This window comes from Paralichthys olivaceus, chromosome 6 (assembly GCF_024713975.1).
Source record: "Paralichthys olivaceus isolate ysfri-2021 chromosome 6, ASM2471397v2, whole genome shotgun sequence".
In the NCBI taxonomy this organism is placed as follows: domain Eukaryota; kingdom Metazoa; phylum Chordata; class Actinopteri; order Pleuronectiformes; family Paralichthyidae; genus Paralichthys; species Paralichthys olivaceus.
The window spans coordinates 24,614,659-24,628,063 of NC_091098.1; the positions used below are offsets into that span (position 1 = coordinate 24,614,659).

The following is a 13,405-nucleotide window of genomic DNA, read 5'->3' on the forward strand; positions in this document are numbered from 1 at the left end:
CCTGCATGTGGAACCAAAAAGACAGGCAACATCAAAGTTACCCATCAGAGCGCCTCTTTTGACCCGCATATAATCTAATCACTTGAGTGGGTTCTCGCCGCCAGGTCAGCAGCAGCTTGTAGCCCCAACTCTCTCTGAGCTCGCCGCTTTGACGTTACAAACTGGCGAGTGTGGGACTGCCGCCGCTTGAGATCCTTTGATTAAAGAGCCGGGTTGTGCCCTGCTGCTAACGAGCGGCTCTTTTACTCCACAGCCCATTCTGCTATACATCACTTGCTGTGTCCAGCAGAGAGAGAGGGGGGGGGGGTTCCTCTTTGTCATCATCAAGGGTGATGAAACTGTCAGAGTGCAGATATGACGGGTGGGATGAAAAAAAAAAAAAGGAGTCGGGGGAAGAAAAAAAAAAATGCATTCCACACTTTTAATTCACAAACTTATTTAGCTATTAAAGCTGTTCAGTAGAACTGTGGCGGCTTTGTGCCATGGGCCCCCTCTGAACACATAGAGGCCTATGCAGAAGACAAAGACTTGATTGAGCAGTGAGCCCTGCCTGGCCTTTAAAGCCCAGCCGCGTTGGGCTTGACCTTCAGGCCCTAAGGCAGCGCCCACGGCTGCGGCCCAGCACCAGCCGAGCAATTGTCTGGGTGGAGCGAGTAAGGATCTGTAAGAACAAGGACCAAACCACACGGCACCAGCAACTTCATCAAATATCTTTAATCAATTTTCCTTCCATGGGCTTTTTATCTACTCCATCTCTTTCTTAATCTTCGCGTCTCTCCGAGTTTAATATATTCATATGCAAGCGGCCTCTTTCTCTGCTCAACTCATGTAGAAAGAACCCCTGCTGCTTAACCCTTCTGCTGGTGGCCAGCCAAACTGCTCCGTCTCCACGTCCACTCATTGCCCTCTGGGGAACTCTGGGGAATAACTTCTGGCTTCACTATTAAGCCGCCCTCATTTTGCTCTCCCACAGCTCACAACATAAGCATCAAAAACCACCATTGTGTATAATAGAGCACATTTCAGATTGTAGCGTTTCAGTGCGACAGCTGGTTCACATCACCGGGATGAGCCATCTGCATGAGGTTGAAATTACAAATAGCACTTTACAAATTAAGTTGTGGAACACACTTGTCCAGGAAGATGATTAATAATGTAGTTTTTTCGAGATATGTTTTACAAAGATGTTTTCAACTGGAAACAAATGTTGTCACTCGACTGTGATGGGGTGTATTACTCGATGGAACAACCCCATCATTTTCCACTGGCATGAAAAAAAACACAAAAAAAAAAACTCTGGGAGACGCCTGGAAGACTCGTGGAAAAACATACTCGCTGGACTCAAACACGACATGCCCAAGCTGAGTCTTCCTTGGAATGTTATCTGAGAGTGTGTTTGGAAATGGGAGTGCATAACTGAGTTGAGCAGGTGACAGCAGAGTGTGCCAAAGACAAGAGAGGGGAGAAAGGCGTGCTCGAGGACTTACTGTAGTCCGACTCGACCGGGCTCTGTATGTTCCCCATATGGGAGGAGTTCAACCTTTGGGCTACGGCGAGCGATGAGGGGCAAGGAGCAAAGAGCAAGAGACAGGGGGAAGAGAACGGGCACGGAGGTCGCGCAGGGCACAAACAGGAGCCAGGGGTCAAGGATCAAACAAGAAAAGCGACACAAGGAACGGGGGAGAAGGATCGAGTTAGCCAGGCAGGTGCAGAGAGGTTAAAGTTTCAGGAAAGTTTGGGAAGGTTATGATCGGAAGCGAGGAGAGAAAATAGAAAGTGACAATCAGAAAGTGAGCTGCCAAAAGAGTCGTCTTGACAGAAACAGGTAAATGATGCGAGATAAACATAATAAAAACAGCAAAGAAATGAAAAGAAACACAATATTATGAGGGGACAGAAATGTCAGCATCAATTTCAGATTATCAACAGTCCCACTAATGGTAACCATCCCTATGGAGAGGAGAGTCTCGCTTATTGGGACAATGACTGGGGATTCTGGGGTTTTTGTTGACTAACCAGCGTCCGTCTGGAAACACACAAGGAAGTCTGCTTGCATGACAACGTCCAAGAGAGGAGGTCAGAGGACTCTTCTTCAGCCCTATGGAACAAAGAGGATATCCTACAAACCAAACACACACTTGTCACATCTCTGCTGGGACTTTGAAGCGTCACAGGGAGGAGCCGCTTCCTGTTTTCCATCCTAAATGGAAAGAACTGCACCATAACACTTTTTTTTTTCAACCAAAAGTTGAGCCCTCTGCACTGGCACCGGCAACAATGACCGTGGTCTGTTTCGTGGTGACTCATTCATTCTTAGGGCGGCTTTGGATGCAGTTGCACCATGGGGCATGCTCTGAAATGTCAACTGAAGAGGCCCCTTGATCGCTCTGAGCCATGGGTGGGTTTTAAGAGATTTTCTAGAATCTGCTCACTGTCTTCCAAAGAAGGGACTTTGTTGTCTTTTGAATGAGAGCAGATTTAAAAACTCATACCTCCGCTAACAGTCCCCCTTTAAGTCAATCAGGCTGCACCAGCATCAGTCCTCTAAATGTGCCTGACGTTTTGCATCCAGATCCTTAAATTATTCCCTGGGGAATTAGTGAAAATGTAAAAACGCGCTTCAATCTCACAATGTTAAAGAAAGTGATGTAAAATTTCTGGATCTGCACCAAAATCTTTCTTGTCCCATCCTTCCACCTAATTTTGTGGAAATCCGTTCAGTAGTTTTTTGCGTAATCCTGCTGACAAACAAACAGGAACTCTACCGAGACCAACCCGTCCCCTTAGATTCTGCGAAGCTACACCAATGTAAGAAAACCTGTTTTGTCGTTTTGGCATAATCCTGCTGACAAACAATCAAACAGACGAACCAACCAACAAGACAGAGGTGAAAACATAATGAAATGTTCTTGAGTCTGTGGCTACACTGGTAGGACAGCTTGTCCAGCTGAGATCCAGATTCTGTGCGAGTCCACTCCATAAACTTGGACAGACAGCAGTAAACAACCGTGCAATCAACTGAGTGTACTGGATCCAGCTGTTTTACAGCTGCACATCCCAAAAAAAAACATATGGTTTCTGATACTGGATTTACTCGAGCTGTGGCACGTCTTCCGGAGGAGAGTAGATTTAGAAAACAGTTGATGTATTTGCTATTGGACAGGATGGAACAGCTGCTGCCTGGTGCTACAGTCTGGAGAAGAGCAGGTAAATTGGGTTAGAGAAGAGAATACTGCAGACTAGGCAGGAGTTTCTGTTAAACACTTTCAAGTCCACAGTGTCCAGCCAGGAAACAGCTGAAAGAAAGAAAATCTGGCCAAACCGTCTGAGGTCTCCCTCAAGAATAGTGACCCAAACTAATTAAAGCTAATGAAGCATCCGCTGCTTCAAAGGCTGCAGATATGTTGTGGGCCTGGTGGGGGTGAGAGTGGGAGTGAGAGCCAGGGAGAAGTGGGTGAGAGCTTTATTGTTACTGCCTCTCTTTTATGTGCAGATTGGGTCATGATCACTGACTGATACAAAGCAATCTCTACAGCACAACATGGGCAGACAGGAAACAACACCAACAACAAACAACCTCAGTCAGATTAAAGTACTGCACGTGTACTGGACGTATTATCCAATCGAAGGGAAACACTTACGAGCTTAACGGATCCCAGGAGAGGTAATTATTTGATATGGATACTTAACCAGGAAGCCACTGATCAACTGTGGAGCTTTAAATAAATAAACCCTCTGATCTGCAGGACAATTGAATATCTGGCCAATCCCCACAAGTCCTGACTCACTGTTTGTTTTCTGAGACAACAAACCATTTTCTTTGCTCCAAATATAAAGGTGTTCTCTCCTCGTTGCGACACAGACTATGATGAAGGTCATCAAAATAAATGGAGGCATCAGTTACAATCCCTGTCCTTGACGCCGCTGCGAGGAAGAGGAGATAAACGCAAACAGACGCTCGCTCGCCTCCACAACCCACAAGCTCTTTCCTAAAGAGGAGCGGCGCAAGCCCGTTTCTCCAAGGCAACACATTTGTTATTGGTACAACATCATGGGGTTAGGTGCAGTAATAAGGCTCAAGTCAGTGACTAAGACCCTTCAGCCGAAGTCTCTCCTAACAGTGCCCACCCTGTTAGTCACACCGGTGATTAACCGTTTGTGAGCGGAGGGCGAAGGCTTTTTATCTTGAGTGACACGAACAATTCAGACAACAGTTTAAGCAAACGTGTCCTTCAGCGTCACAGCGCCCGTGTTTTGTCTGCTGCCTCCTCTGCAAATGGGAGTAAGTCATCTGATTATAACGTGAGGCAATTTCACCCCCCCCCGAGTGCCACCTTGCGGGGGGCCCCCCAGCAGTGCAACAACAAAGACCTCACCAAAATAACTGCAGCTGCCAGCGTTCGTCCCTGTGTGCAACTACTCGAGAGGCTCCCTGTATCTGACACACAATCACACACAGGGGCAGTGCCACCGAGACACAAACATCACCAAAGGCCCATGAAAAAGGCAGAGACACTGAGTGGGTGGCCCTGGCTGCAGCCTGTCCACTGCCCGAGCAAACTGACGGACAGGGCGCATTACCCTGATGCATTGTCCACTTATGCTGCGACATCGTAAGAGTCTGAGCCCAGATTGTGTTTTTTTATTTATTTTTTCAGCCAGCATCCACAAGCGACTAATGCGTTTGGAAGAAAAAACAGCTGAGGCCTCACAGGAACGCAGAAACCTGTCCGTGAGCCGGCCTCCACTCGAGTCCGCATGGATGGAAGTCAGCCAGACGCCGAAGTGGAAACGTCACAGAGGAGTAAACACGGATCACATCTCACTGCTGATCCTTCTCTTTGAATCAACTGAGACACTCGACATCTCAAATCAACACGTCACACAGACGTGAGTAAAAAAATCAATGATGGTTTACGGCACTGAAAGAAAAAAAGTGAACTTTATTTGACTTTAAGAAAAACGTATTCCCGTGACATATGATCACAATTTAAACATTTAGTCTCGTTCAGGTTCGAATTTGCATTTTTTGAATCTCTGTTTATTGAAAAGGGTTAAACAGGCTGGAGTCGGTTTCCAAACGTTTCTAAACCATGACGCCTCTTCGCAGGAATCTTTTGTTAACACTGCTTTAAAGCAACACTATGCAACTTGATGAGCAACAGCGCCCTCTGTTGGGCTCCGTGTTTTTACTGTTTCCAATTCTTCACATTTTAAAAGTTTCCTGCTGAATACTGGAGATTAACTCTGGGTTTTAATAACTTCTTAGTCTTTTTAACTGATCTACGGTTCAGCTTCACTCCTCAACTTGCTGGAGCTGATTCTGACAGTTGAAGCTGTGAGTCAATCGGAAGATACAAATAAGTGATGTGGATAAAGTTTGATCTAATCTAATCTGTTTCAAAACAATGTTTTGTCTGTTGTGTTAGTTAGATAGATATGATTTATTATCTCAGAGTAAATAATCGGTTAAATATATGAGCGAGGCCACATTATTGGCCAGAGCTTTCGTCTAGAGATTTGAATTCTCAAGCTTTTTGTCCAAAATTAGCGCTGGGAGGGACATAACCCCAGCAGCCCCTCACCATGACTACATGGACATGTAAGTCTTTGTTTCTTTTGTCTTTAAACAAAGTGGCCAATATGTTTGGTGCAGTGGGAAAGTCTGTAATTGAGCCAGTGGAACAAGGAAAGGCTCTCACAGATGAGATAAGCTAGATTTTGTCTCCCAGAAATCTCTTCGGGGCTCTTAATGCTGAGGTCAGGATGAGAGGTTAGGAGGACATGGGGACGCAGCCTTCATATCTCCAGAGAAGATTCCAGAGTATGATTGGTGGAAGGGGTTAAGAACAACAATGGACAAAAGAGGTTTAAAATAGGCTAATCTGAAAAACAGTAGTGACTGCAGATGTTTTCTTTCTGGCATCATCAGGGCATGAGGCTGAGACAGAAGGAAAAGGGAATTCCTCACCCTTCGGCAAAAAAGTAACACAACAGGAAACAAGGACTAATGGAGGCCACTGTGGCACCTCGGCCAGCAGCTTTATGGCAGTGGAGAGGGGAAGGAAGGCAGAGGCGCGGGTGAATAGTCTGGACAACTAACAGGACAGAGACACTCAGGAAAAGTATTCAGCATTCAGCACAGGAAACCGAATTTCCTTCCCATCGCTGTCATGCTCAGATCTATATATGGAAATACCCCCGTCTCCTCCAGTCATAGCTCCATGATCACACGGGGAAGTCTAGCCGCCTTCCAGATAAGACAACATATTAAAGAAAGTACATAATAATCTCAGCCTCCTCTTTAATCACCACATTAAAACAGCATTGACCTTTGTACGGTTACAAAACATGGCAAGTTTACTGGAAACAGAGGCATTAAACCAAAGTAATGGGGATTGTTTGTAGGCTCATGTCAAACCACAAAACGTGAGCGTGTTAAGAGACTATATGTTCATATCCTGTCCTCACAGCAAAATGTGGCTTTGCCTTCTGTGACTTTTATTTTCTTTCTGCACATTTGTATCTGACAAACTTACTCTGATGATGTGAACGAGAAAAATCCACTTCTTAGATCTACGTTCAATTTTCCATTGTTTCACTGATAACAACCTTTCTGACCAAATTTATCACAATCACTTTCGGTCAACAGTGTTTAATGTCCGCTTTGTTTAAGTCTCCTCTTGGTCCTCACCCAAATTTAGCAAGTGAAATGTGAAATGTGAAATATCGAATAATGTTTTGGGAAAATGCCCCAAAAAAATGTGGATAAAGGGGAAAAGAAAGAAATCCTTTCTGAGCTGCCTTTTCAAAAAAGGAAACTGTTTTCCTTAAGGCTGCGAAGAGAAATCTAGAGATGAGAAACAAGAAAAATGCACCAAGAACAGAAGCGTAACGAGCAGCAGAAAACCACAGGCATGATTAAAGAGTTAGATCCCCGGCGCAAAGTTTAATACGTTATCTACTTTCCGCTGCTACGGTGCGATGTGATATAGTGGGGTCCCTGCATATAAATACTTATCAGGTCTACATAAAAACAAGGGGGTTGGAAAAAGTGCAGTTGTGAATGGAATGCAAAACAGAGGTGCTCGGCTGCAGCTTTTATTGTTCATCACACTTTCATGTATCTTATAGTCCTGTCAGATCTGCCACCGGTTGAAAGGATGAAAGACGAGAGGAGATGTTTATGTCTGGAAGAAAAAGCTGAATGCTCCGTGTTATGACCAGACTCTGGAGCGTCGATGAAGGCGTTCGGGGGGGAGGGTGTGGCAGGATGTGAAAATGCATCATCATTCAGGCACAGACGCACACGGACACACACATCGCTGCATACATCCAGTTGAGTCACACATGAGGGAACTTTACAGGGATGAATCGGATCTTCCACGCATGAATAAAATCTGTCACAGAGAACTGGTAGATTCGTTAGATTTGCTGGATGCTTACCTGTGCTCTCAGTCCACGGTGTGCTTCCATCATCCTCTCCACTGGGCAGATCTTGGGAGAAAGAAATGCAAGTCAGTGTGCGGGTTCACGGGTACACACGCTTTATTCGTTTATGTAATAATTTAAATGTACGATCTGTCAAATTCCCCTGAAAAGCGTGAATCCTGCAAGTTAGCGTTGATACAGATGAAATCATCAGAATAAGTCACATTCCCCTAAGGAATGCATTCTGATAAAAAAAAAAAAAAGACAGTTCCCATGAATTGAGGGCAGCTGCTGCTGTGGTTTGTTGTAACACATCATCTCTCGAACCCACCTCCCGAAGCTTCATCTGCAGCGAAGTCCTCGTCATCGTCCAGTAAGCTCGGAGACGCCTGGACGTCTTTCTCCGCCTCCAAGTCCTCTGGCAGAGGAACCTCTCCCCACACCTTGGAGGCCTGAGTCACCTGCAGCAAACACAGAGATTGATGGGGGTTAAAGTCTCCACAGAGAAAGGTTACACCCAGTGCTGTACATGGACCGTGGAAGGGAGGAGGGGAGATGGGAAACAGGGCTTTGAAATGTGTTTACATTTATCGTTTATTATCTCTTGGAGGGCGACTCAACAGTTCGCATTTAGGGCTCAAAAAACTTTTTTCACCGCACAATTTGCTATTGAGTTAAAGTTAAACGGAGGAAGTTGGCAACAGATATTCACAGCTGACTGCAATGACCCACATATGAGAACACACACACACACACACAAAGAAACAAACAGCAAACAAATCTCTGAAATCCAGGGAAAGCAGCTGCATTCAGATCAGAAAAAAATCCAGCATACCACAACTATTTGTTCACGACAGCTCCTCACTGGAGGGAAGGAGTCTCTCATGGAAACATTATGTCACCTGCAGCAGTAAAACACATCAGATAAATGCAGCCTCTCAAAGTGCAGGTTGTGCACTTGACTGTGATCTTTCCGTGTCATTCAACTCGTTGTACGAATGGAACAACGGCAGGGGTGTGACCGAGTGAAACTGAAAAGGCAGAGTCGGGCCCTGGGGGGCTACAGTTACGGGGCCCTGCACTGGGCGTACACACCGCCCAGCAGGGGAATCACACCTTGATGCACGAACGTGTCAGGACCTCCAAGGATTGGAAACTAAAAAGTAGCATAAGTGTGGATGTAGCTTCAGATTTGCAGTTATTCATTGATCAGACAGTTTCAGATTTAAGGAAAAGGTTCTTGAACTTTTGCTTGTGCTAAGAAACCCATCAACGTCGAAATCCCTAGAGCAACGCTGCAAGTATTTATAGAGAGGTGTGTGTAGAGTTCAGTAGAGAAGTGTTTTTACTGTTTTCTTACATGTAGAAGCAACAAAACTAAGGTTTTATAAATAAATGCATCAAAACAGCAAAGCGAGAGTAGAGACAAATAGCCTTGGTTTGGAGTAATGTCGTATTCAAGGATTAGATAAATGTAGCTTCATCAAAACAAGGTCATTATTGAGAAAACTACTTAAAATCATCTTCTTGTAGTTTACCTAATGGACACATAAGCTTCCACAATGAGGAAACACAAAGCTTAGCCAGCCATTCTCCTATCTGATCATCTTGATAAAGTTCGCTGTGTTGCCCCGCAGGAGCCCAGTGAGGGTTTTATTATCTCTGCTCTCACCATCTCAACATCCAGACCCATGCTATAAGTTGAGTTACGACCCTGGCTGGATGCCACCCCTGGCATTTCCAGTTGGCATGGCCCGCCAGTTCCTATTTCCACCGAACTCTGTCATGGTAGTTTTCCCATTTAAGTGGCTCCAGCTAATAAATAACTCGATCTATCCCCCCAAATCCTCTCTCCCCTGACTGAACACCCTTACAACAACAATCCCGGGACATTTTCAAAAGGAAACTGCTGACTATCCAGATTCTTTTCAGTTGTGCCGACCAGCCAACCATCGGTGTGATCATCTCCTGCTTCCCACTCCCTTGGGATGTGGTATCATCTGGCCACACTGGATGCCATCTAGGCAAAAACAACTGTTAAACTATAGCCTTTGCTGGACAAGTCCAGATAGACGTCCTCAAACAAGTGCAGACCAGCTGCACTTGTTTGAGGACGTCTATCTGTCCTCGTCTTAACTTCACATGATTCACTTTCTCACTATGCTACTGCGTTCCAGCTCAAAAAGCCGGCGCGACCTTTACTCCCAGTCTCAGAGTTGAGACACGTCTGCGGTGTTTAAGTTATCTCTCCCTCGAGATAAAGCTCCTGACCGACTCCGGGTTTCTTTGAACTCCGCCCCACCCAGAGGACACCGGCCTCCGAAGCTCCTCGCTCTAGTAACTTGTTGCAATTTCCAGGTGGACACATGGCAGCCAGGTACACGCTTGAAGAGAGCAGGCAAGCACATACACATACGTATCTTACACGCATGTGACAAAGACACACACGAGCGCACACATTCCAGTCAAAAGGAATTCCACTGTTTACTTATGAATTACTCTGACTACAATGCACAATGTTTGCCCTGTTGGACGAAGTAGCGGTGGCTCTACAACGAGGGAACAAGAGAATCCAAAGATAATGAGAAACAGGTGACACTTTACAGAAGCCTGAAGACGGGACTTAAATGTGCCCAGCTGCTGTTTGGAGGGACCGAGGGAAATTACTGCATTTTGGTCCATGAAGAGTTGAAAAGCAAAAGTACAGGAGCAGAAAATTCTGGGAAGAAGAGATTGGGTCAGATGGAAATTACTGAGCCAATATCCTTTCAAGACGGTTCAAGCATCAGCTGTCGAGGAGACTTGCAGCTGGAGACCCGCTGTCCACTCTGTTCCCAAACAACTGTTGGCTCCTCAACATGCACATCTTCACTGGTCATAAACAACCAATCAGATTCCCATGATTCTTTGTTCCCTGAAATGGCTGAGACAGTTGTTCAGATTCTCCCCCAGCTTTTATTTCTAAAACCACAAGAACAAATGTCTCATACTTTTTCTCATCTGACTCACCGGGATTAGGTTTAACGTTCTATTATGGGATTTAGTATCTTTAACTTTGATACTGCGATAAAGCCGCTGCGGCTAATGTGGTATTCTACATAAACCCCACTCCTTCACTGATGCTGGCTTGGTAACTACTGTATGATGAGTTATTTTTTAGACCGGTTCATACATGTTTCACACTTTAACTCACAATTTGTTAGAAGAACCAATCCTCTATCAACCTCCATCCATCCTCTACCACTTTTGAGTTTCCTGAAACATTAAGTTTCCTACTTAAAACACAAGGGACCTCAACAACAGGAATTTTTGTACGTTAAATCTAAAATCAGCTGACCAACACCAAGGCTACTGGTTCTCCTGAAAGGATGGAGCCTTTTGTCTTTGTCACATTGATTTTGAGTTGATTATTACTGGACCCATGTTTGAAGAGTCTTAACTTCCAATCAGTTGCAGAGCGACCCAAACGCAGCAGCTCATAGCAGAATAGGCCAGTTGTGTAGGTGGCAGTGCATCAAGTGTGTTATGGAGTAATGCTCATTCATAATGATTTCATTCTTAAAAAGAGAGAATATCACAGGGGAGAGAACACAGCCTTGTTTTAGAGTGAGCACATCAGACATGTTCCCTCTAAAGTATGTATTTTTAGAAGAATGTGCATCTGACTTGAGATCTGGACTAAAATCCAAGACAAACACGCGGTTTTGTGATTGTATAATATTATATTCTTATATTGCCATGTGTTAATAATAAGCAAAAAAAATACATATTTATTGCCACACGTATCCTTCAAGCTCTGGCATCAGAAATTGTTAGATTCAGCTACTGAAAAGCATTCACAGACAAGAAACTGTCAGGAAATTAAACCCAGGAGAGAAGCAATAAGCATGCACAGGCTTTGTGAGGGATATGCAAGATACTGGGAGTTTTGAAGTTTCTGGCTGTTCCACTGACAACTTTTCTGAGGAGTTAAGAGAATCTCAAGGGATCAGAATCTCAAATGTTGGGGGTTTCTGCAATGCATCACAGAAATGGGCTTTTCCAAATGTGTGTCTCTTGCATCTAAATTACCACATGAATGGCAAAAGTGGATAAAACTAACTAGACATACTTGATTAAACTGAATTTAAGGACTGTATTGTGCTTTAAGAAGTCTTCAAAAAAATCCAAAACCAATGCTACTGTCTTTGAGACATGAATCCAAATATAACAGTTGAGTGCACACAAATGCACTGACATGTGGTAGCACATGCAAACATACACCCACACTCTGGCTTTCTCTTCCTGGTTACATCTCTGTGACAGCCAAAGCCTGTCAGAGGCAGCGTGAGAAGAATTCTGCAGAGGGACTTGATTCGCCCACTCTGCTAATAAGCCCACAGATGCAGCTGCAGGACAATCTGTGAGAAACATCTTAAAGGCAGAGCCGCTGCGCTACACAGACACTGAGGAACTGGACGGAGCTCATACTAGACATGAGTCTCACAGGAGTGACGCTCGCTCATGAAAATATGTGACACCGTTTCCTGATAGCGGCTGCAGAGGTTTAGCATTTAGAGCATCTCCTGAGCTCACTCAACCTGTCTGCATTTGTCTCCACCGGAGCGTGTGATACGCAAACATAAAAAAGATGAGAGCTGAAAAGGCGGCGCACCGCATTGCTCATCACACCAATCAATCGATTCAGATAGCAAGTTGTGACCTTTTGTGCAAGCAGTGGACAGGCATCCACAGAAAAACTTCACAAGATGAATTCCCCAACCTCCTTGACCTTCCATCCGTCCCGAACCTCCCCCCCGCCTCTCTTTGCTACGCTCCCTCTTGCACACTAACAATATCTGCTTAAACGTGAAGTAGCCGCCTGTACTAAACAGGAATGGAATGTAAACTGCAGAGAGCATTAAGTGGATGAAAGCTTGACACATGCTCTTCTCTTTAGGTAAAGCAGGCTGAAAAGAAGGAGCCCACCAAGCACTGCCAGGCACCAGTGACGCCTGAGCTGCCGAACCCCTGAACTCCCTTTACTCGACTGCTATCTGTGGAGTAGGTGCAGGAGTAATAACACGGTTGCATTAAATCAGGTCCATTACAGCGCCTTGATAATGTAAAAGTAGATGATGGTTGCACATGTACACACAGAGATTAAGATCCCCAAAGCCTCACATGAGGATAAACATGTATGGTGTTTAAAACTACATGCACTGCCCTTCCTTCTTCAGAGAATAAAACAAAGGAAACTGATACCACAACATGCTTTACACAAACATGGTGATCTCCACATAGCGAGGGGATTATTTTGTGGCATTCTTGGCCTTTTTTATTGAAAGAGTGATAAAAGAGAAGGCGGAAAGACGTCAAGTCGAGGAGAAGTGATCCTTGTCCACACACTTGCAGACGTCCCAAAATGATCCACAACAAAGTTGTGACAACAGGCGCAGCTTTGTGAATGTTTGTGAATGACACGGAGACGGTTCTCTTGTGTTTAACCCTTGCTTGGAGTGGTGGGTAACTGACAAACTGCCACTTCTGACACCATGAACCTCTGCCTGGGCCCCCGCTGCACAAAGAGCCCGATGAGTGACGCCCTCCTGCTCTCCACAGATCCCTGACATTTCCACACGGTGTAATCCAAAGTGATTGGGCCGGGAGGAAGTAGAAGGAGGCTCTTCATTCAAAAGACAAACACTCTTTGACAACGTGCACAGATTGTCTTCTCAAAGTGTTCCATGACTAATACTGTGGGTGCAACAAACACACTGGATTCTTCTCAGAAAAAAAGGAAGGAGGGAAGGAGGCCCGGGAGTAAAGTGAAGGATAAGTCCGCATTTTTGAACAAATGCTTGGAGTGCCTTCCTAGCCATCTTCCCCCGGGTCATTTATTCTCTCTCCCACACAACAGCCATGCCATACATTTTACAATAAGCTCAGTCTCCCACTGGAGCTCGCACTTTCTCGACAATCGTGCCGACTTTTC

At 45.0% G+C, this 13,405-nt stretch overlaps 1 protein-coding gene across 25 annotated transcripts in view; it reads right to left on the reverse strand.

Annotated features, from left to right (window-relative positions):
• hspg2 (heparan sulfate proteoglycan 2) overlaps positions 1–13,405 on the reverse strand; it is an 82,448-nt gene that overhangs the window by 48,851 nt on the left and 20,192 nt on the right. For 24 of the 25 annotated variants that reach the window (XM_069526354.1, XM_069526340.1, XM_069526339.1 and 21 more), the window contains exons 2-4: positions 7,763–7,892; positions 7,447–7,497; positions 1,488–1,547 (exon numbers count right to left, since the gene is read on the reverse strand). In XM_069526354.1, coding sequence (XP_069382455.1) covers positions 1,488–1,547; positions 7,447–7,497; positions 7,763–7,892 — 241 coding nt within the window. The remainder of the gene's footprint in view (positions 1–1,487; positions 1,548–7,446; positions 7,498–7,762; positions 7,893–13,405) is intronic. The other variant, XM_069526343.1, reaches the window with a different exon arrangement.